This window comes from Aquila chrysaetos, chromosome 17 (genome assembly GCF_900496995.4).
Source record: "Aquila chrysaetos chrysaetos chromosome 17, bAquChr1.4, whole genome shotgun sequence".
Classification (NCBI taxonomy): Eukaryota; Metazoa; Chordata; class Aves; order Accipitriformes; family Accipitridae; genus Aquila; species Aquila chrysaetos.
The window spans coordinates 1,105,982-1,127,626 of NC_044020.1; the positions used below are offsets into that span (position 1 = coordinate 1,105,982).

General features: G+C 54.5%; 2 protein-coding genes across 5 annotated transcripts in view; one reads left to right on the top strand and one right to left on the bottom strand.

Annotated features, from left to right (window-relative positions):
• Positions 1-12,303, top strand: part of MRTFA (myocardin related transcription factor A) — a 50,468-nt gene extending 38,165 nt beyond the window's left edge. Inside the window, exons 6-15 of one of the 2 annotated variants that reach the window (XM_041129450.1) lie at positions 62-237; positions 700-855; positions 1,362-1,612; positions 1,973-2,144; positions 2,422-3,537; positions 4,718-4,885; positions 6,010-6,174; positions 7,258-7,431; positions 7,841-7,901; positions 8,323-12,303. In XM_041129450.1, the coding sequence (XP_040985384.1) occupies positions 62-237; positions 700-855; positions 1,362-1,612; positions 1,973-2,144; positions 2,422-3,537; positions 4,718-4,885; positions 6,010-6,174; positions 7,258-7,431; positions 7,841-7,901; positions 8,323-8,822 (2,939 nt within the window). In that variant the 3' untranslated portion in view covers positions 8,823-12,303. The remainder of the gene's footprint in view (positions 1-61; positions 238-699; positions 856-1,361; positions 1,613-1,972; positions 2,145-2,421; positions 3,538-4,717; positions 4,886-6,009; positions 6,175-7,257; positions 7,432-7,840; positions 7,902-8,322) is intronic. The other variant, XM_030040466.2, reaches the window with a different exon arrangement.
• A 912-nt stretch (positions 12,304-13,215) lies between these two features.
• The window catches only part of SGSM3 (small G protein signaling modulator 3), a 31,314-nt gene continuing 22,884 nt past the window's right edge, over positions 13,216-21,645 (bottom strand). For all 3 annotated transcript variants that reach the window (XM_030040467.2, XM_030040468.2, XM_030040470.2), the window contains 11 exons: positions 21,022-21,149; positions 20,569-20,724; positions 19,957-20,011; positions 19,477-19,526; positions 17,997-18,149; positions 17,827-17,897; positions 17,421-17,469; positions 16,998-17,083; positions 16,508-16,630; positions 14,850-14,910; positions 13,216-14,440 (listed from right to left, as the gene is read on the bottom strand). In XM_030040467.2, the coding sequence (XP_029896327.1) occupies positions 14,357-14,440; positions 14,850-14,910; positions 16,508-16,630; positions 16,998-17,083; positions 17,421-17,469; positions 17,827-17,897; positions 17,997-18,149; positions 19,477-19,526; positions 19,957-20,011; positions 20,569-20,724; positions 21,022-21,149 (1,016 nt within the window). In that variant the 3' untranslated portion in view covers positions 13,216-14,356. The remainder of the gene's footprint in view (positions 14,441-14,849; positions 14,911-16,507; positions 16,631-16,997; positions 17,084-17,420; positions 17,470-17,826; positions 17,898-17,996; positions 18,150-19,476; positions 19,527-19,956; positions 20,012-20,568; positions 20,725-21,021; positions 21,150-21,645) is intronic.

Sequence of the window (21,645 nt, forward strand, 5' to 3'; positions counted from 1 at the left end):
GTCAAGTGAAATAATTTCTTATTCCACTTTAAAGACCACAGTTGATGTTTTGTGTTTTCAGTTGGACAGGTGAACTACCCAAAGGTTGCAGACAATTCCTCCTTTGATGAGGACAGCAGTGATGCCCTCTCCCCTGAACAGCCAGCCAGCCATGAGTCCCAGGGGTCTGTCCCATCGCCGATGGACTCCCGGATTTGTGAGCCTCTCCCTAGCGCCACTGGCACATCACTAGCTCAGGTGAGAATGTGGTGGCCTCCTGCAGTGCCTTGGAGCTTCACAGCTACTGCTGATTTGTGGCAGAGGATCCTAAAAAGTGAGACCGAGGGATCCTTAAAAGGTATAGTCTGTGAGATTTCACAAGGGGTCTTAGCTCTGTGTGGTGTTGGTGAAGTCCTCTGGTTATTCAGAAGCCCCCATAGTGGTGCCATGTGGGGAAGGGGGGCAGTCATTACTTGGTGATACAGCCTGTGTGTGACTGATTCTGGCAGGCAAAGCTGGGTGATACAGGTGTGGGATTTTGATTCCTCTTCTGCCCTGAGAAGTGCTGCTTCTTAGGGACAACTGAAGTAGTGGGTTAAAGGAGTCTAATTAATGACTTGAAACCTGTGCTGCTTCCCTGTAAGTGGACACTTCCTGCACTCTGTTAAACTGTTCCCCTCCTCGTATGTGTATTCATTATGCCTTTTTCTGTCCCTGCAGGGTACATCCCAACTGCAGATTAGTGCAGACTCCAGTGAAACACTTTTCCTACCTGAACAGCCACCCCCGCCTCTGCCACCTCCTCCTCTTCTGCCCCCTAGTCTTACCAATGGAGCAGCTCTTACTGCTGCCAAGCCCCCACCAACACTCATTAAGGTACTATTTTGGGTGATGTCTTTGTCGTTGTAGTCTGAAGGAAGATAAGATGGTTACCCTGAAGAAGGTTTGGAGTTGGAAGTATTGTGTTAACAGATGCAAAGGAAGGAAAGCTTATTTCTCACTAGTGTCTTCCTCTGACACTAGTTGTAACATATTTAATACATTTTTCTGTTCCATGATGTATTCATCTTCTGTAAAATGGATCCTGAATGCAAAATGTTTTGAAACAATCAGCGTTATCCATAATTAGACTCAGTGAGTCTGCACTGGATGAGCAAGTGATCTGGTGTGCTGGGAAAGGTGACCTGCATTATGGTGCAGTGTAAGCTGCTGTGGGTGCTGTGACTATACTGTTGCCTGAGTTAGAGAAGCATGGAAAGACCCTGAGGTCAAATCTGGAGAATTTTGAAATGAAAATCCCAGTGTGTGTTCTGGTTTACATGAGGTGTTACGTTATTTCAGTGTTTCCATTCTCACTTGCTTCCTCCTTTTCTTCTAAATAGCAAAGCCAGCCCAAGTCTGCTAGTGAGAAGTCTCAACGCAGTAAAAAAGCCAAGGAGTTGAAGCCGAAAGTCAAGAAGCTTAAATATCATCAGTATATTCCCCCGGACCAAAAGCAGGACAAGGGAGCTCCTCCCATGGATTCATCCTATGCCAAAATACTGCAGCAGCAGCAGCTCTTTCTCCAGCTTCAGATCCTCAACCAGCAGCAGCAGCACTACAACTATCAGACCATCCTGCCAGCCCCACCAAAGTATGGGTCCTAAATGGCAGCTCTCTTTTAGGAAGCACTTGCTTCGCTTCCCCACTACTGTTATCAGAGACATTGTGTTCTGGGTGTGAGGTGTGGTGATTGGGTGTAACGCACTCAATCTTGTTAGATTACAGCGGGCCTCAAAAAGGGCCGGTGTCAGATGGATCAGACAAAAGCAGCTGAAGTGAGTTGGTTGGCAGAGTAAGGGGCATGGATATAGTCAAAGGCATTGGTGTGCTTCAATGTCTACGGTGACGCTAGTGACCCAGACGTTTCTGAACGTATATGATTGTTGACACTGAGGGCCTCCGGTGCCTTTCCACCTTGGTTTTGATGCCTGTGTTTTTTTGTTCCTTGCAGGCCTCCAGGAGAGCAGCAGAGTGGTGCCAGTGCCCCTGCTGTACGCAATCTCTCTGCCACAGTCAGCAGCACATCTTCAGTATCCTCTGGTTCCAGTGGGCTGATGCGACAAAACAGTAATGCTGCAGTGGGCAAGCCTGGCCCTCTCCCTGCCAACCTAGATGAGATGAAGGTAAATGTCCTGTGAAGCTGCACAGCCCCTTTTTTGCCATTCTCAGAGGGTGCTACTGAACGATGTTGCTGCCCCAGAGCGGGGCTGAGGTGGACTGACAGGAGTTAGTGATAGCAGCTGGTATTGCTACCCTGCAGTCCGTACCTGAGGTGCAGGTTTGTTGGCCTGCAGGAGGGTCAGTTTAGTCCTTTGCCCCATGGCTCTGGTAGCTGTTAATAGTTGTTGTGGTTAGAGTGTATGTTCTCTTAATGCTGCCCTCTGTTTTTCCACATTCCAGGTAGCAGAGCTGAAGCAAGAGCTGAAGTTGAGGGCCTTGCCTGTCTCGGGCACAAAGACGGACCTGATTGAGCGTCTCCGAGTTTACCAAGAGCAGAACGGTGCAGCTGGCCAAACAACCCCCGCTCCCAAGCCCAGCACAGCAGCCATCCTCCCAAAAGCTGCCGAAGTGGTGGTAGCCTTCCCAGCTGCCAGGCTGAGCACAGGGCCAGCCCTGGTCACCACTGGCATTGCACCAGCAGAAGTAGTTGTGGCCACAGTCACCGGTGGCGGCGTGATGAAGTTCGGCAGCACAGGCTCGACTCCTCCTGTTTCTCCAACTCCTTCTGAGCGCTCACAAATGAGCACAGGGGACGAGAACTCGGCCACCGGAGACACCTTTGGAGAGATGGTGACTTCACCCCTGACCCAGCTCACCTTGCAGGCGTCTCCAGTGCAGTTCCTGGTGAAGGAAGAAAACTCCAAGTCTGCCTCCTGCAGCGTAAATGCAGCACCCAGGTCAGAGCGGTGTAGCACTGGTAACAGCAGAGATGCAGAAGTTAGGGACAAAGACCAGATGCTGCAGGAGAAGGACAAGCAGATCGAGGAACTCACCCGCATGCTGAAGCAGAAGCAGCAGCTGGTTGAGATGCTTAGGCTACAGCTAGAGCAGGAGAAGCGCTCTCAGCAGTCACTACCGGCCCCAGCGGCTGCAGGAGAAGGAACAGTCCTTGCCTCTAACCCAGTAGCATTTGGCACTCAGGTCAAGAGTGAAAACGGTTTCCTGAGCTGCCAGTCTGCAAAGCAATCCAGTGGCCAAACAGACCAATTCAGCCCTGCACCAACCGCTAGCCAAATGGACACTTCGAATCCAAGCCCAGTGCCAAAGAAAGCCGTGACAGTGAAGCAGGAGGTGCCAGCCGCGGAAGCAGAGCCACCGTGCCAGTCCCACAGCCCGCGGCTTTTCCTTGGCCAGCAAGGGAGCGCCCTGAGCGACCTCATCAAGGGCAGCCCTCCCCCCACCCTCATCACCGACTCCACAGGGACCCACATCGTCCTCACCGTGACCAAGCAGAGCGCCGAGAGGCAGGGCCTCTCGCCCCACGGGAAGGCAGGGAGTAGCTGCCCGGCCTTGCAGGTAGGCAAGGGTTAGATCACACCCCTGCTGCAGGCAGTTGGGTTCCTCTCTCCCTCTTCCCGCTCCTGTGGTTCAGGTTACCGTAGGATGACTTAACACGGTGGAAATTCAACGCAGTAAATACTAAAATGGCTGAGTTGCTTGCTACGATGGCTGGTAGATCATGGCTTTGTAAAACAGAGCAGTGTAAGCAGATCTTCAGCAAAAAGACTGGAATTTGACAATGATGAACTGTGTACAGCAATGCATGATTGACTGTGTGCATCACAGGCTGTTCAGCATTCTTCCAAACCCATGGTTCTGCCTTTTGTCAGGCAGGATCTCGGGCTTGGAGGACGAGGGTTTGCTGCCACATTTCACTAGTTTTTGAAAGAACAACTATGCCTGTGGTAGTAAAAAAGCAGAGTGTATTTCACCTCTTGTACTTTACTGGAGAGAGCATAGTCACAGTGATAGATAGGTCACCTTATCTACCAAGAGCTGAAATCAGACTCTGGGAGCAGGCTTTTTGCTTTTTGACTGCTCTTTGTTTTAATGCATGTCACTATTTCAGTGTTAACAGAGTCTTTCATCGGAGATGATCTACTATTCCCCTGTTGGCATGAGCTCAGCACTTAACCGAAGTGTTCTGAGTGTTTCTTCCAGGAAGGGATAAATAATGCCCAGGTTTTATAGCATAAGTCAAACCCCAGCATCTTCCATGGCATCAGAGAAGATTTTCATTCTCTGCTGCTACATTTCTTGCACCTTCTGCAGAGCAAGTGGCAGTGCCTACCATCAGGGACAGGCACTGAGGAGCAGGCTGCATTTGCTGTGTAGCAGGTGAGATGCTAGGCAGCTGTCTAAGTATCAGCATCCAGTGTCACCCTTGATACTGCAGGGTACCTTACCTGAGCTCCAGCCGCTGCTCCAGAAGGGGACAAATCCTGTGTCAGGTCTGCCAGCCCTCAAGGGATGTCATGGGTAGCCCAGGGATTTAGACTGGTACTACCTCCTCTTTTAGGACTCTGAGTCCCACCCCAGTCTGGTTTCTCTGCTTGGTGAAACAGAATGATTGACTCAATTTCCTAAAGAATAAAGAGTGGGGAAGAACAAACTTCATAAATCCTTTAAGAAACACAAGCCTTTCTCCATGTTGTGTCTGGGGAATAACTTCTCATGGATAGCCTTTTCTTTCCAGAGAGTACAATCATCGCCCGCTAAAACTTCCAGCCAACCACCGTGTCAGCTACCTGCAAGCACCCCTCAGCAGCCCACGCAACAGCAGAAGCAGCAGCCCACGCAGAAGCAGCAGCAGCAGCCCCTGCAGCAGCAGCAGCCCAGAGGACTAAACCAATCTGTCAGAAAGGTAGCTTACTGCCTGCTCGCTTTTCTTCCTTGTTTTTCTTTGCCTGCTGCCGGGGTTTGTAGCAGCGGTGGGAAGGGGACACACATGCGCAATCCTGGTCAGGGACCATCATCGCAGCAAGTGAGATCTCACAGCAGCTTCTGCCACAGCTTGCAGCTGCACGGAGTGTTTGGTTTTCAGCTTGAATGTGGCAGCAGAAGGGGTGCCTGGCATAGCCTCTCCATTCCCCTGCCTCCTGCTGAACTAGCTGTGATGGGGAGCCCATCAGGCATGAGGTTTCAGGAGCGCTAAGTGTCCATGAGGTCTTCCCCTATGGGCACGCTTGGAAGTGATGTGGAGGCTTTACAGCAAAGAGCTCGGGGCTAAACCCTGATAATTTGCTAGCTTCTGCCCTTCTGCTTTGTCTGCCCTTCTGCCTACTAGCTTCTGGGCAGAATACCAGCTGGTGTTTTAAAAAAGCATTGTCTATCAGTTAAAAAAGATGAGAGGCCAGAGTGGGCAGCCTTGGTTCACAGTGGTGTCCCTGATTCTTGAAGGAGTGCTGCTGAACTGAAAAGGTGGCTACTGCATGGAGAGAGGGTGGTGTAGGCAGTATGTCTGCTACTGAAGGTGGCATATAAGCTCTGAGAGGGGCAAAAGGATGTGACCTTTTACTCTCTGGTACTGATGAACATGCTGTGATTGCCATTCCCGTGCCTTTGAGCATACCCATTAATCATCTCTTTGTGAAGTGCAATGCCTGTTCAGAAAAGAGAGCACCTCTGGCTTTACCCCTTCTCCAGGTGATGGCTGTAAAGAGGCTCTGCTGTGCATCTCCTCCCTTTCTAGCCCACTTAGCTCTCTCTCTAACATGTAATTAAGATACAGAAAGATTATGAAGAGTTTTTAGAGCTTGGAGGATCACTTCCGAGTCAGATCCTGGAAAGGATATGAAGACAGGAGTCCATTTCTAGTGTAGTCAGAGTGGGATATCCACTTTGCAAAGGGTCAGTGCTTTAGTTTGCTTGGAGACCTTTGAGGAAATGCAGAAGTTAAACGAAGGCACATTTTCCCTCAGACTCCCTTAGCTCATGTGCTGTGGAGGCATCTGTAGTGACTCTCCTAATCCTTTTGCCTCCCTGTAGGGTCAGAAGCCAGGTCTGCAGGTGGTCACGGGGCAGCTGCCCCACACCATATTGTCTTTCTCAGCACCTCCAAACCTGCAGCCCTTCTTCCCCAACGGTTTCCACAACAGGTCCCTGAATATTGGTGCTCCTGGCAAAGTTGGCTCACCCAGTTTGTCAAAAAAGGTACCCTCCCAGCACATCCCAGTGGCCTGTGCCACAACGCCAGTTTCCAGCCCCTCTCAGGAAGAGAGTGGACCCCAGAGCGGCTCTGCTGGCTGGGGCCTGGGGTCGCTCCTCTACCTGCAGGTCACAGAACAGACGAACAGCTTTCCAGGGAAAACAGGATGGGGAAGAGCATCAACACGTACAAGTGCTGGAACTGGTATTCAGCTACTTCCCGGGGATCACTGCTCCAGGGGAGCAAGCTTCAGTGTGGATCACACGTAACTGCTGTAGAGGCGAAGACCTGATCCATGTTTTAGCTTTTCTTATGGGCAGTTTCAGTGCTGATTCATCTGGTAAAGCTGAGTCACGAGCACTACTTCCTGCAACACTTGGGGTTTCCTTTGGAAGTCTCTGGTGCTGCTGAGTGCTCTGGTGCTCTCCGCCCACCATCAGGCTGTGAAACTTGCTGCTAGTGAAGCTTGATTGTGTCCCCAGAGCAGGCACTGCAGAGGGAGGTGGGTAAAAGAGAGGTCCTGGATGTATTGCGCAGAGTAGGCTGAATGCAACAAGGGAAGTGCCCTCTCTCTCCAAAGTGCTAGAGGAATCCCCCACTTGGACAGATGAGGCTCTCCCCATCCACGAGCAGCCCGGTGGCGGTTTGTGGCATGGTTGCTTTAGTGTTAGAAAAATCAGCAAAAGATTTCCAGCTGTGAGTTGGAGGGGAAATCTGTCTTCCTCCCCTGCAGCCAGGGCATAGTGCACAGAGTACACGGAAGAAGCCAGGCTGCTGGGAGCAGAGCAGTGCAGACCTCTGTGCAGCGCTCACCAAGGGAGGGGGTGACGGTCTCTCAAAGCAGTTGTCAGACAAGAGTTGATGCGGACTTTCTGTTAAAGAATTTGAACAATTCTGCAGCTCCTAGATATTGTTTATATGCACCTGCATTCTATTAATCATATCTAAACCAATATCTAATCATTAATTATATGTCTAATATGAATAGTCTTAAAACAATAAGGCAAACAGTCTCAAAACAACGAGGCTTAAAGCCTCGTTCCTTTTACACTTTCCCCAGTCACCCCTTCTGCCTTCATTCTAAACAGCCCTCATCGCAGCCCGGCTCTCCTGCTGCCCCTTCCCCATCCCAGATGGACCTGGAGCAGCAACAGCACACGTCGCTTTTTGGAACTCCTCCACCTCCTCTCCCTGTTCCCTCGGTCCCAATGAAAGAGCCACCAGGCTATGAAGAGGCCATGAAGCAACAGCCAAAGGCCCAGGTGAGAGCAGTTCTTCTCCCTGGTTTCCTTGGAGAGCAGGTGAAATGTTGCCATTGTAAATCTGCTTAGATTCCTGATCTGGGCCACTAATAGAGAATGGAGACACAACTGTGCCTTCCTAGCTGAATTCCTTCTGGGGGGTTTGGGGCAGACCCCAAACCACAGGTAGAGATCCCAAGCCACTCGCTGCCTGGTGACTGTTGGTACAGCAGTTGCTGACTATACCTTCTCCTCCAGTAACAGCCGAGGGTTACAGAGGATTCTGGTGCCATGCCTCCATGTGCTCATTCTTGCTTAGATTACAGCCCCATCCCTGGGGCGAGGGAGGAGAGCCAGCAGCCAAGGGTGTTGCTGGAGGTGGAAGCTCCCCTGGTAAATAGGAAGCTAATCCTGTGCTCGCTCTCCCCAGGAGAACGGCTGTTCCAGCCAGCAGATGGACGACCTGTTTGACATTCTCATCGAAAGTGGAGGTAAGGAGACAAAGCATTTCCCATTCTTTGGGTTTGAGCCTGGGGATTTATAGGGCACTGAGAGGAGAGTCTGTCATGGCTCAGGTCTTTGCTCTTGCGGCCCTGCCAGTGCCTTTAGCATTGGCAGGAGTCATTAAGGCACCGAGGGAGATGTCAGTCAGGCATTAGTATGACAGAAAGCTTCTCGGTGGCTCTGCTGCATCAGACCTGGGCATATCTCTTCTGTGATACTGGACAGAGCTGGAATTCCCCGGAGGTGGGCTGAAAACTCCCCATAGCAAGCCAAGTGCGGGCAGCGGATGAGTTTCCTTATCCCAGTTGGTGGTCGGTGATGGCTCGGTTTGGCTGGTCAGCGGTGGATCCTTCTGGTGTTCGGCCAAGCTTTTCCTCACCCTGGCCTGCCTGTTTGTTCCCTGTACAGAGATTTCTGCTGACTTCAAGGATCAGTCGTCCCCAGCTGGGAAAGAACCGCCTGTGGCCCCAGCCTGCTCCCCACCGCCCAGCAGCCACCATTCCTCAGAGCTGGCGGTGCCGGTGTCCTTGGGGCAGCCGGTGCCCGTGGGCCGGCTGGAGGACTTCCTGGAGAGCAGCACCGGCCTCCCGCTGCTGACGGCAGGCCACGACGGGCCGGAGCCCCTGTCCCTGATTGATGACCTCCACAGTGAGATGCTGAGCAGCTCGGCCATCCTGGACCACCCGCCTTCACCTATGGACACCTCGGAATTGCACTTTGCTCATGAGCCATCCGGGGGCATAGCCCTGGATTTGGCTGAGGCTAACTTGGACAGCATGGACTGGCTGGAGCTGCCGGGGGGGCCCGTCATGAGCCTGGCTCCCCTGAGCACCGCGGCTCCCAGCCTCTTTTCCACAGACTTCCTTGATGGACATGATCTGCAGCTGCACTGGGATTCTTGCTTGTAACTCTGTGAGCAGAGACTGAAGGGAATGGGAGCGGGAGGGCACAGGCATGCAGGGGGGGGAGAGGCCAGTCAACCAAAAAAAAAAAAAAAAAAAAAAGGAAAAAAAAAAAAAAAAAAAGAGATGAGCTCCTAGTATTTGTACTCCTCCCCCAACAGTGTCCTTCCTGCACGAAGCCGGCAGTGGTAGCAAAGGCAGACCCGCAGCTCGAGTCGCTGCTGCCTGGGCCGGGCCAGGGCAGGGAGAATGGCTGCTGGGGGAAGAAGCGGCTGCAGGAGCTCCGGGGCTGATGGTCTCCTGCCCCCTCAGTGCAGCCTGACCCAGCTCGGGTGCGAGTGGGGCCGGATGCCCCTCTTCCTCCAGGCGGGAACAGCGATGGCAGCGCATGGGAGGCAGGCACGAGTTCCCTCACGCCTCGCAGAGGGGCACAGCGCGACTGGGCCTGAGCCGTTTCCAGAAGCAGCACCCCGCGCCTTGCTGGGATTGGCAAATCGAGGAGGTTTAACGGTTGCAGAAGGGGATTCTACCTCTGGAGCAGGACACAGAAGGCGGGAGTGCTGGCTGGGGGCACGGCTGCCCTCTGCACCCCCTCCCGTCTGTCAGGGGAGGGCCTGTTCTGCCGCAGCGCTGCGAGGAGCTGGGCAGAACGGGCACCTTTTCCAAACGTAGCCAAAGGGAACCAGGGTTCCCCCCACCCCAACCTGGTAATGTCTCAGCTGGTTTCCCAAATATTGCTGAGCTTGGCAGAGGCCTGCCTGCTTGCTTCACTCACTTTGGGCTGCAAAACAGATTTTTAAGGTGCTAAAATCCAGGTCCTTATATGTTAAAATCTGTCCTTCGCTGCCCCAGACCTCTGGCTGTGCCTGGAAGCTAGCCTTCAGGCACACCCCCGTCCCCCCCAGCTTCCACAGCGCTGGTGCCATCCCCAGGTGAGCAGGGCAGTCAGTCTGTAGTCTGTGGTGGGGGTTAGGGACAAGAAATCATCCGTGTGTCCTGGGGAGCGCGTGAGGGGCACAGCTAGCGATGAGCAACATATCATTAGGGGCCATGTGCAATCTGTCTCTTGCCTTCAGCTGTGCTGTTGCCTCCCTGTAGCAGGTGCCCCAGTGGAAAGCAGCAGCCCAACAGGCAAGGAAGGGGAAGCGGCACTGCAAAAAGGGTGTCGTGAGGCTCAACCCAGGTCCCAGCTCAGGAGTGCGACTGTGAGGGCCGCTTTCTGGGAGGAGTGGGAGCCTGAAAGCAAGTAATGGGCAGCTGACCTCCGCTCTTCCTTCCCTCCAGGCCCACGGGGTAAAAGGCAAAAGCAAATGGCTGCTTCCTGGGAGCTGCCGCCCGGTGTCCAGCCAGCTGTGGCCACGTAGGGCCTGGGGCTGCTGACTGACGAGCGGGCGGATGAGTACCCCACGCCCCCCCCAGCCATGACGATGCTATTCCTTGTGCAGGGTTTTGCGTTGGAAACCCAGGCCTGTGGCTCTCTCCTGCGCTGTTACCACCGTCACTTTTAAATTCCTGTGTAACTCACCGCCATATTATTTACCTGGTGAGCCGTAGCCTCGCTGTGCTCCACGCAGCCGCCTGGCCGCACAGCTTTCCCTGCTTTGGCCTCGAGCTGGGTCCGGGCTGCGGGGCGGCATTCCCAAGGGCAGGGCTGGAGGCAGCGGCTTTTGAAATTGTACGGACTGAGGTGCTGACCCTGCTCAGGCAATGGAAGGAAAAAACTGCCATCCTTTTTAGTATCTCCTTGAGGATGCTGTCCTCACCTTTGCCCCATGCTGGGCTGCAGTGCTGCCTGCTGGGGAGGGGCACACACTGCTCCCCTTCCCCTTTGGTACCCAGCACTCTTCCTGGGGGGGCCTTACCGCAGGGGGGGCAGGTACCCCTGCTCCGGGGCAGGTGACTGCCAGCCCTGCACGCTGTGCTCTCCGTCAGCCACTGAACTGGCAGCCAGGTGGGGGTCATGCCTGTTTTGCAGCTGGGCGAAAATCCTGCTTTCCTGAGCCCTATTTGCTTGTTAACTGCATGGGGAGCCACTTTCTTAATCATTTGGAGGTGAAGCCTGCTGGCAGCTTCCTTCCTTTCTGCCCCCTTCTTCCCCCCCCCAGTTGTAAGCAAGTCAGAGCCTCTTATCTGCTTCCTTCAGTGTCTGGGTTGGAGAGGGTATCCCCTTCCCCCCCCGGCACCCACTTTCTGTTGCCCAAACTACAGTGTCATGTCCTAAAAATCAGAATAACTGGGACTGCTGGACACCCTCTTTGACCCCCCCCATCCCTCCCCAGTTCTCTCCTGGTGCAGCCCTGGTGCTCACTGGGAGCAGAGAGTGCATTAGTAATTGCCTTACAGAGCTCCGCTGGGGCAGCTGCCCAGCCATGGGACCAGGTGGGCACAGGAGGCAAGTGCTTTCTTAGGAGGAAAGGGTGGGGGGCAAGGGGAGGATCTTTCAACTGCTAAGGGGAAAAAGTGAGGGTACCTATTTGTCAAACTGAAGCAAAATCAGCTGCTTTTAGCCCACAGTGAGCAGTAGCCCCCACGAAAACCAGCTGTGTGATATCTTTTATACAAATAATTACAAAGCTGCAAACAGTAAATAAAGAATGAAATTACCGAAGTGCAATGAGCTCCTCGAGGAAGGTGGGAGCACTCCCGGCCTGACCCAGCCACGGTTCCTCACGCTGGGCCAGGCAACCCCGTCTTTGCTGGCAGAGAGCTGCCAGTGCCCATTACCAATATAGCCCTTCCCCAGGGTTGAGGGTGAAAGGCTGAGCTCACAGCTGCTCCCTTTCACCTTTATCCACCCACCTTCATTTGTGAAACTTTGTAGGAATTAATTTAAGTACCTTAAATTTGCCCAACAACATACTTGAAATTGGTTGATGGGCTCAAGAGCCCTCAAGGAGTCCAGACGATACAGAACCATGAGCCTCACCTCCTGAGGAAAGCAGCTAACCTGCCAGAGCCCCTCTGCCAGGAGAGCGAGCGATAACCCGGTGCCCGTGGGCAGGGGGGAAGATGGTGCCTCATCCCAGGAAATAGTAGGAAGTCTTTTCCCCAAGCAGTGCCCAGAGCAGGCTAGCCCAGTTCTCTGCTTTCTTACTATTATTTGTTTGAACAATAGTTCAATAGTTCTGTCGGAAGAGGTATTCCCCTGGACGTACATTTTTGCACCCACTGGGAAAAACGAAGTCTGATGTTCTGCCTCTACCTTGAATGTAATCCTGAATCTTTCTGCTGTAACCACTACTTGTTTGTAATGTGTATTTGACTAGTACGCACTCTCCCTTCCACTATGCAGCAAACAGTGAGGGGTGATCAACACCATCGGAGACAGATGGTGTTGGGGCATCGGATCCAGAGCGAGTATTCAACTGGAAAAGGATAAAAGTGACAAGTTAACGGGGGAGAGAATGGATCTTTAAATTGAATTATTTTTTCAGTTACAAATATTTGAAAAAAAAAAATCCATTTTATTAAAAAAATTCCAAACAAACAGCCACGTGCTCAAAAACTTCTCTGCTATGCTGGTGGGAGGGCTTGGGGCCACTCTGCCTTTTCCAGCTAAGGCTGGGTGATCCCTCTGGGTCTTTCTCAAACCAGAAAAAAAAAAGAAGCTTGAGTGGTGGTGCCTCATCTCTTCTCGGCTGCAGGGAGATTCCCTCTGTGTATGGAAATTACCTACCCTGCAACCAGAAGTAGGTCTTACGGTGGGAGAAGCACGGGCAGCTTTTGCCTCCCCCAGCCCTGCAGGCTGGTCTGAACCACAGCCTTCCCCAGCCCTGCAGGCTGGTCTGAACCACAGCCTTCCCCAGCCCTGCAGGCTGGTCTGAACCACAGCCTTCCCCAGCCAGATGCCAAACTGGAATTACTTTGACTGAAAACACTCATTTTTCACATCAGTAAATACGCGGCAACTCCCACCCTCCCATGACCTTGGGCTTCTGAACAGGGTTCTCCCCAGGCCTGTGCCCTGTTCCTGTCCCGCTTTGCAGCTGAGACCACCTGCTTTTTTCTAGAAAAGCTGCGTGTTGTACGGACAACACCGCCATCTGCCACCGCCCAGCCCTGCTTTCTGCCAGCCCCGCTCCCTTTGCTAAGGGCCCTCCTCCTGCAGTGTCCCCACACCCCCTCGTTTTTGAGTATTTCTTGCTTTTCTGGCGCTCTGCTGCGGAGCTGCACTTGGGGGAGGGCTGGTGGCAGAGAGGCACGGCAGGGCTGCCAGCGCTGGCGGCACAACTGCTCCTGCCCCGGTGCGAGGCCGGCGAGGAGCCCCACGGTGCCAGCGCAGGTTGACCGGGGGAGACCTCAGCTTGATGCCAGTGGAGAAACGGGGTTGTAATTATCAACCGGCAGAAATTAAATCTAGTCCTGGCCCTGTCAAAAAAACAAAGCCAAAGCCCGGCACTCTCCCAAGATCCAGTTTATTTACAAACCCACCAAATAAAGGAAAGTAAGAATCTAGTGTCATTTCATGAGTAGTTTGTGCTCACAGACAAGCGCTTTCAGTAGAAAGTCACAGACTCCATATCCAGAGCCACCACCACAAAGCAGCAATTCTCCACTCCTGACCTGCGTCCCTGCCGCCACCGCAGGGTGAGGAGGACGAGTTAGTCTCCCTGAGCCAGCTCCAACCTGAACCCCGTCCTGAGCTACAACAGTGCCAAAATATACACGTTCCTGGAGTTAATTTACAGCTTTTTGGTTAACAGTAAAAATCATCTAGAGACTAAAATGACAGCATGAAACACTCTTATTTAGGGGAGAAGGGGTTTTTGTCTGCTCCCAGAGGAGACAAGGCCCATCCCCTAGGGCCATTACAGCCGGTGCGGTCGGCCACCTCTTGTCAACACCCCACCCACCAGTGCCAGGGAGGTGGGATGAGGCCGATGCCAGTTCCCTCTTCTCAGCCCCCGCTCCAGGTCGGAGGAACTTGCCCAAGTGCTTCAGGTTTTGCCATCCCTCTCCCAGGCAGAGGTGAGCCCTTGACTGGCCCGGGGGGGGAGATGTGCTATCCCTACAAGCCTCTCACCAGCCCGATTCCGCTTGCACCTGCGGTGCCACCTGCCAACAGCACCAGCTTTCGCGGATCAAAGCCACCCCGCACGGGCTGCCTCTTCCCCACAGCGACGGCAGCAGACACGCTCACGCACCCACGCATCCGCTGGCCCGTGGGGCTGCGCGCGAGGGGCTGAGGGCCAGGCAGCTCCCCCAGGCCCGGGAAGGGGGGAGACAGGGTAGAGGCAGGCAGGAGATGGGGGCGGCAGAGCTGGGGAAGGCTGGGAGGGGCCACTTGTTTTTGTGGCCAGAACACGCTTGTCCCTTTTGCAGCATCACCCTCCACCATCACCTCCCTCGCAGGTCTGCAGCTCGGCCTCTCGGCGCTGCCGCCATCTGTCCCGGGTGGCCTGGCAGCCCCCCCCGAGGGGGATTTTGTCACAGATATGAGTGGGTGGGGTGGGGGAGGGCAGGGGGTGAGACATGACAGGGGTGGGGGAGAGGAGTGTGCGCCACTGAGAAGGTTCCCCGAGGATGGGGCGGGGTGGGGGTCACCCATCTATGTCCCAGCTGAAGAGATGGTGCTTCACCAGCATGTCCTGCACCCCTTCCTTCAGCGGCTTCTTCTCCTTCTCCTGCAGGACGACACAGAGCGCCGGGTCAGGGCACCGCACCCAGAAAAGGGGAGGTCGCGTCTGCGGGCAGAGCCCCGAAGCGCACCGAGGTCTCCGGCGCCCAGACAGAGCAGCCCTCTGCGCTTCCCACCTCCGCGCAGCTGAAACAGGGAGAGGCCCTGCGGTTTGGAGAGCACCGGGGAAGGGACGGGCCCGCCATTTCCCTCTGCCCCAGCCAGGCAGGGGCAGGCAGCAGCCCCTGCCAGCACTGGCACGCAGCTCCCGGGCACGGCCTGCCCTGGCAGGGAAAGCAGCCCCATCCACAGCCTCCAGTGCCGGCTCAAGAGGAGGCAGAGGATGGGCTGGAGCACAAAGCTGCGAGAGGGAAGCCCCCGGCTGAGGGAGAGAATGAGAGATGCCACCTACTCACCTCCCTCTTTATTGGCAGCTCCCAGTCCTGAGAGAGGCTGAAGGCAAATTTGCAGAGGACTCTGCAATGGAAGAGAGCGATGATAGCACACCCCCCCAGGTCACAACTCCCAGCCTGTGCCCACAACTGCTGCCCCCCAGGCACACAACTGCACTGGCTCCTCAGCTTGCCCCGGCATGCCACAAAGCTTACAAGGATGAAATTCCTTGTTTGTTGGTGTGGAAAGGGCAGCACCAGCCACTCATCCCCTGTTTCCCCCTCCTCTTTGGGCTTCACACCCTGCCAGGCTCAGGCTGGAAAGAGAAGCCTGAAGATGCGACTCAAGTGCAACCCCTACAGAGCCTGTCGCAGCAGCGCAGGGAGGCACGGGCAGACGGCAGACACACATGGCTGAGGACTGCAAGCAGCTGCAATTGGGGGAGTTGCAAGTTCCTCTCCAGAAAGCAGACCCCTGCCAGTAGCACCTCAGAGTTTCTGCACTCCCCTCTCTCTCTCCCTGGAGTAAGAGAAGTGTCCTGACTCCCCTGGAAAGTGCCACATGGGGATGGCACTTGGAGCTCCCTCATCAGACCCGGCTCTAAGCAGGGGCTGCAGGCACAGCCTCAACCCTGTCCCTAGGACACAGACACACAGCTCAGACCTCCTAGCAACAAGCTCGTCCGTCTTTCAGGCTCAGGGGAAACTCCTGTGTGGGTATCTCCTCCAACTCCTGCTGCAGTGAGGGAGCTGAGGCCCTCCACAGGAAGCTGGCTAGGAGAAATACGGCATAAGCCTCCGCTCCTGCTCCACATCAACCTGGCCCCAGCCACGAACCAGTCCTGCTTGGTCCTTCAGCTGTGCTGAACTAGCGCTGCCCCACAGGACACGGCAGCAGAGAGGTGGAGGGGACTCCCTTCCTCCCATTCCGCAGCAGCACAGGGAGAACAGGGCACCCCGAGGTGTGTACACACAGGCCTGCTCCTGGCTACGGATGCTCCCACTGGGGCCAGAGGCAACCGGGTAGCATGGAGAAAAACCAGTTCCCGCAGAACAGCCGCAGCAACAGGGCTGGCGGGGGGTTTGCTCTACAGCTCCCTGGGACTGGATGTGGCTTTGCCAAGTGCAGGAGGGCCAGGAGCACGCAGCGTGGATGTGCGCCCTGGGCTCCAAGCGATGTGCTTTGTGCGAGCTCAGGCACTAAAGCTGCGTTCAGCCTCTGACATCGCTCCCTCACTTAACCAGGAGTCAGCCAGCGACCAACTCCTTCCCAGCCAGTGACAGTCAGACTGTCTCTCTAGCACATTCCCTGTTCCCTGCTTGGCCTCATGGTGGCTGGCAGAGGACCTGGAGAACATGGGGGTGGAAAAGGCAGTCTCTCCATCAGAGTAGGTGCAGGGCACAGCAGGACGTTGCTGGCAGGCAGAGGCTGCCTGCTTGTCACGACAGCTCCCCAGGAGCCAAGCTCTGCTCTTGGATCAGGCAGGCGCAGTGCATCACATTAAGCAGTCTAGACAGTTGCTGCTGCCTCAGCACACAGAAGTCTCTCTAGTGGGGATGTCTGGGCAGCCCACACTGCTCCTCACTGGAGAAGGCCCAAGGCCAGCCATAGGGAGGGCCACCTCCTGCAGAGGAGGAGGAAATCCATTCCAGACCCTTGCGAGGCCCACGGGGACACTCACCTCAGCTCACATTTGATCTGTACCCAGCCGGGACTGCGCAGGAACGACCAGGGGTGGAACCACTTCTCCACGGTCTGCAGGCTTGAGCACAGCACCTCCAGCCACAAATGCAGCACCTGCTCACTGCAGCGATGGGGTAGAGGCATGTTATTTGGCTGAAGCCAGGGAAAGAAGCCCCGTCCCTTTGGGATAGTCTATTTTCAGCCCAAGCCTTGACCCCAAACCCCAGTCCTGTCCCCCGTAGGAAGAGGATAACTCAGTAAACTTGTGTGACCCACTCCGTGCAATATGAGCTACTTCTTCCAGCTGGGAGCCAGGCCAGTGCGATGAAAAATAAAGGAGCAGGTCCCACTCAGTGGCTGCAGTGGGAGGGCAAAAAGACCCTGTGGCCTAAGGCAGACTGAAACAACTGCTGCCCTTGAGCCTGCTCTGCTCCCTCCCAAGCTCCTCGCACCCGCAATGCCAGGGGTATCAGGACCAGATGACTCACTTGAGTCCAACGCAGATGAGGGAACGAAGCTTCACGTCCATCTGCGCATGTGCAGCGTTGTGTGTCATGTTCACAGCCTGAACCGCCTGCAGGGAGGGAAGATGGCGTTACCGCCTTCTCAGCTTAGCCTTAGGCACGGCTGGGCAGCCGTTTCGGCAACACAGCCAAACGCTGCCCTCCCCAGCGCGGAGCTCCCCACCCTCACCCAGTGCCACCTGCTAGGCTCAGAGGGGCCAAGCCTTCCTGATGGCTTCCCTTTCTGCCTTTCCCCAGGCACCTGGTGTCTGTGCTCCTTCCCATCAGGGAAGGTCTGGGAGACTCTCCAGCATCTCGCTAGAGATGAGCCTCACGCTCCAGCAGCCTCCATGGGAAACTTCCCCACATTAGGAGCTGGGCTCTGGCTGGGCTGGGGGCAGCACTCACCCGGTAAAGCAGCTCCTCCGGAGTGAGGACTTTGCCGTCTTCATCAAGCCTGCAAAGATCACAGCAGAGACATAGCTAGCTCTGAGGCCACCCCGGGCACATGCAGGCCTCTCCCCCTCCATACCCCAACAGCTCTCTTGCTACTGCTGAGCCCACAGGTGATCCTGCAGCCATGAGAGAGGAAGACACAGACCCAGAAGCAAACACGGGAGCCTGGGGAAGGGGACAAGAGCCACTGCCAGCCCCAAGTCAGCACAGACACAGCGGCATGCTGACACCACAGCCACAGGAGGATGGGGCGGACCATGACCCCTCCCCAGGTGGAGAGCAGCAGCAGCAGCAGTTTGATGAGCACGCAGGAGCAGGGCACAGACCCAGCCACTTGGTGTGACTAAAGCGGCCTTACCTGTAAGTCTTGCAGAGCACAAGGCGAGAATACACAGAGTCAAAGTCCCGTTCCACTTCCCGGCTTGCAGCCTAGTAGGGCAGAGGGACAGTCAGCATACTCTGCCCTACAGCCCCCTCACCCCAGCCCTCCGGTAACGCTGCCCCACAAAGGGAACCGAGACATCTCACCTCTTCAATGAACAGCCAGGGATGGCAGGGGCCCCCCAGCAGAGATGGCTTCTTCAGTCCGTGTTCAAATATGGACTTCAAGGCTGGACAGAGTGTCCCTCGCACCAAGTCCGTCACCCCTTCTGTGACTGAGTCATCTCCAGCAATAGAGTACTGAGGAACATGAAGAGCCAGCTCTCAGCATACTGCCGAGGGGGCAGAGCATGGAGGTGTTCCACTCACCTACAGCTTCTCTGCACAGACCTCTTCTACTCCCAGGTGCCCACCAGTCCCCCCTCCCTAAACCCCTTACGCTCTTGCCGGCTCTTGCATAAGGCACCATGTTCAGTGCTGCTCTCCAGGGATCTGGTGGGACACCAGGACCTTTGTGCCTAGGTGGTTGGTGCCCAGGAGACCACATCGGTGACCCCAGCACCATCCTGGCTGAGCTCGGCATGTAGGAAAAGCTGCAGTTTGGTGTGATGCTGACTGAGCTAAGGTAAGGAGAGGGACTTGCACTGAGGGTCTCTGGGACTCTGTAAGCTGCTAAAAGTCAAAACAAAGGGGGACAGATAGGAATTCCCAGGTCAGCTGGTACACCACTTCAAGGTATCATCCTGACACACTGTTAGCATGAAGGATGTTCCAAAATTAGGATGAGTGGGATCCTCTCTACTCCCACAGTTGGGAGGAGAACTGCTCAGCAGTACAGGGTGCGTTTACACTCAAGAGAGGTGATCTGCGTCTAAGGCACCAGCCCTGAGAAGAGGGTGAGGAAGCAAGTGAGATGTCAATAGTGACATCCCTCTAGGGGCTTCTCTTGGGGGGTCTCAGATCAGCCTTTGAGCCCTTCCTTATGCTCCAAATGCTGAGGTGGAGAGAGAAAACAGGGCCTTCTCCACTTCCTCTGCAAACTGCCTAGGCCAACAGCTGCTGCTGTTTGTCTCCTACCCGCTACCCCAGCCTTGGGGCCATATCGAGGTATCTGCTCGAGATAGATGGCATCTCGCCACTGCCGGTTGCGAGAGGAACTGAGACAGAGTGCTCCCTCGGGCACAGCTGCTCGGGGAGAATCCACTGCGGTGACCGCAAAGCATGAGCGGGATCCACAGGCACAGCCTCAAAGGAGGAAGAGCAGGGCAGGGAGCCGGCAGAAACACTGCCCACAGGATCCTGCCGTGTACCTGCCTGCTGCTTTCTCAGCTTTCCCAAGGTTCATCTCTAGGGTCCTTGTGAGCCCAGGCATCACACTCAGCTACCCCCTGCAGCCCTCTGGGACCCTCATTCTCCACTTGGTCAGCATGAGGAAGCAGAGCAAACAGGCTTAGGAAGATAAGCTGCCTGATCACATCACTAAGTGCTCAATAGCCAGAGAGAGCAGACTCACTCAAGGGGCGGGGGGAAATACATGGCTCTCTTCAACTATGTTTTTTCAGTTATGACACGACTCTTTCTTTTTATCTTGTTTTTTGTTGTTGTTGTTGTGGGTTTTTTTAATTACCTCTTTACTCCGCTCATCCAAGATCTCCACAAATTTTGCAGGAAACCAACCTACAAAGAGTGGACAAAGAGGTGAGCCTGATGTAGGCACTGAGAAACAACACAGACAAGACCCGAGCCCAGTGGAAGCTGAGAATAAATCAGCGTTCATAGGGTCCAGCCCCAAAGAAGGAAGTGAGCAGCCTCACAATCACAAGAATTAGGGCAACTGCAAGAGGAAGCCAATTACAGGACACTGCCCACAAGCAGCAGAGATGACATGCACCCAACCACCCTGTGCCAGGAGGATGGAGCCTGAACTTGCTGTTTGCAAGAAGTAACCAGGTAGCCGCATCACTGCTCTCATACCCTGCTTTAACATTTCCCTGGCAGATGCTGTGGGTAACCGGCAGAGCCTTTGCTGCAAATGTGGCAGAATGTGGATGAACAGATGCTCCGCACCCGGCCCCACTCTCCCCAGTGCAACCCATCCTGCTCTCACCTCTCAGTCCATTCAGCTCTCCAACCCAACAGTGCTCATCCTTCTGGGAAATGATCTGAAAAACAGGGAGTGGAAAACACTGGTTGAAGAGAGCGCAGCACCAGGAGGGCTACAGCTGCCCAGCTGTGTACACAATGAGGAACTGCTTTCTTCTCAACTGTTTTGCCAATGTTCTCTTCTCACATGGCCCAGGGCCTTCAAGGGCAAAAAGCTACTGCAAACACAACGTTACCCCTGTTTTCCCCCAACTTCAGATGGGATCCCCACAGCTAAAACACAAATGGATGCTTTTATAGTCTTACCACAGCCTAGTGCGTGGTGTTAAACTGGGACCCAGGTTGGACCAAATCAACCTTTTGCTCAGCTGTATGGCAGCCAGGAAAGCAACTTGGTGGTTGCACTGAGAATGACCCACAAGGCAACACTCACAGGAACACACTGCCTCATCCCCAGGCAGCCCCGAGAAACAGCAACTGCTTCCCTTAGACTCCTAACTGGGCTCTGAGCTGATCTCCCTTCTTTCCCTGCAGAAGAGGCAGTGCAGCGTCCCAAACAAGTTGGGCGTGCCCTGTGTGTGGGTTGCCCTGGTCCCCGTCTCATGGGCTGACGCACCGTAATGATGTCATTCTTGCGGAAGCCCAGCTCGTCGTCATCGTGGCGCTCAAAGTCCAGTAGTGCCTTTGCTCGTCGTCGTCGGTTGCGGGAACAGGCCACATAGTTCTCGTGGTCCCGCTGGTGGCTCTCCATGCTGTAGTCTGGAGTCAGATCCTAGCATGCATGTGGATGAAGAGCAGAGAGCAATGACAAGCAACAGATGACTCCCAGCTGACCTGCCAAAGCTTGCATGCCCCTGTTCCCAGCCCTATTCCTGCACCTAGTGGGCAGATAGCCTCCCAGCACAGCCCTCCTCCACCAGGGATGGGTTGAGCAACCCTCATCCTCCACCTGGTGTGTTCTTTCTCAAGTCCACACTCCAGGAGCATTTGAACAGCCCTGTCCTGTGGTGGACACTCAACACTCATGCCTGGAGCACACAGCAGTGCAGATCCAGCTGTTCCCACTCACAATGCTGCAGTTCTTGGGATCCACACACTGGAAGTGCCGTGCCACCTGGAGAATGGCCTCACGCAGGTCAGCCACCAGCTCCGTCTGCTTGATGTTCTTGGCCTTCAGTGCCTCGAGATCATCATCCCCTGGGGGAGCCCACACAGCCAGAAGGAAGGTGAGGAAAGGAAAACAAGTATAAGGTATTAATTTTTGTTAACATTAGAAATCATTGATTCTGCAGAAATCAGAAAAGCCTGACATTAGAAGTGCCTACACTAAAGCAGGTACTTATTGCTAAGCTATTCAATAATGTAAATAACCAATACCAATTTGACTGTCTCAAATTTTAAGGAGCTGGTATTTCAAACCACATATGGAACTGGAAGATGCCATCTTTGATCTGTCTGGACAACTCAGTATACCAAAATTCTGTGTACTGCTTTAGAGAAGTGTCTACGCAGTATATAGATGGCTGAATGGTGGGACACAAAACTAGGGAACTTTCAAAAATTCTCTTCAACTGAAATTCTCTTGAAACTGAAACAGCTTTTGGTTGAACTACTTCTGATTTTTACATACCTCACAGGCTGAGAGCATCTTCTTCACTAAGTCTTATAGAAGACTTGAAAAAGCAAGACAGCC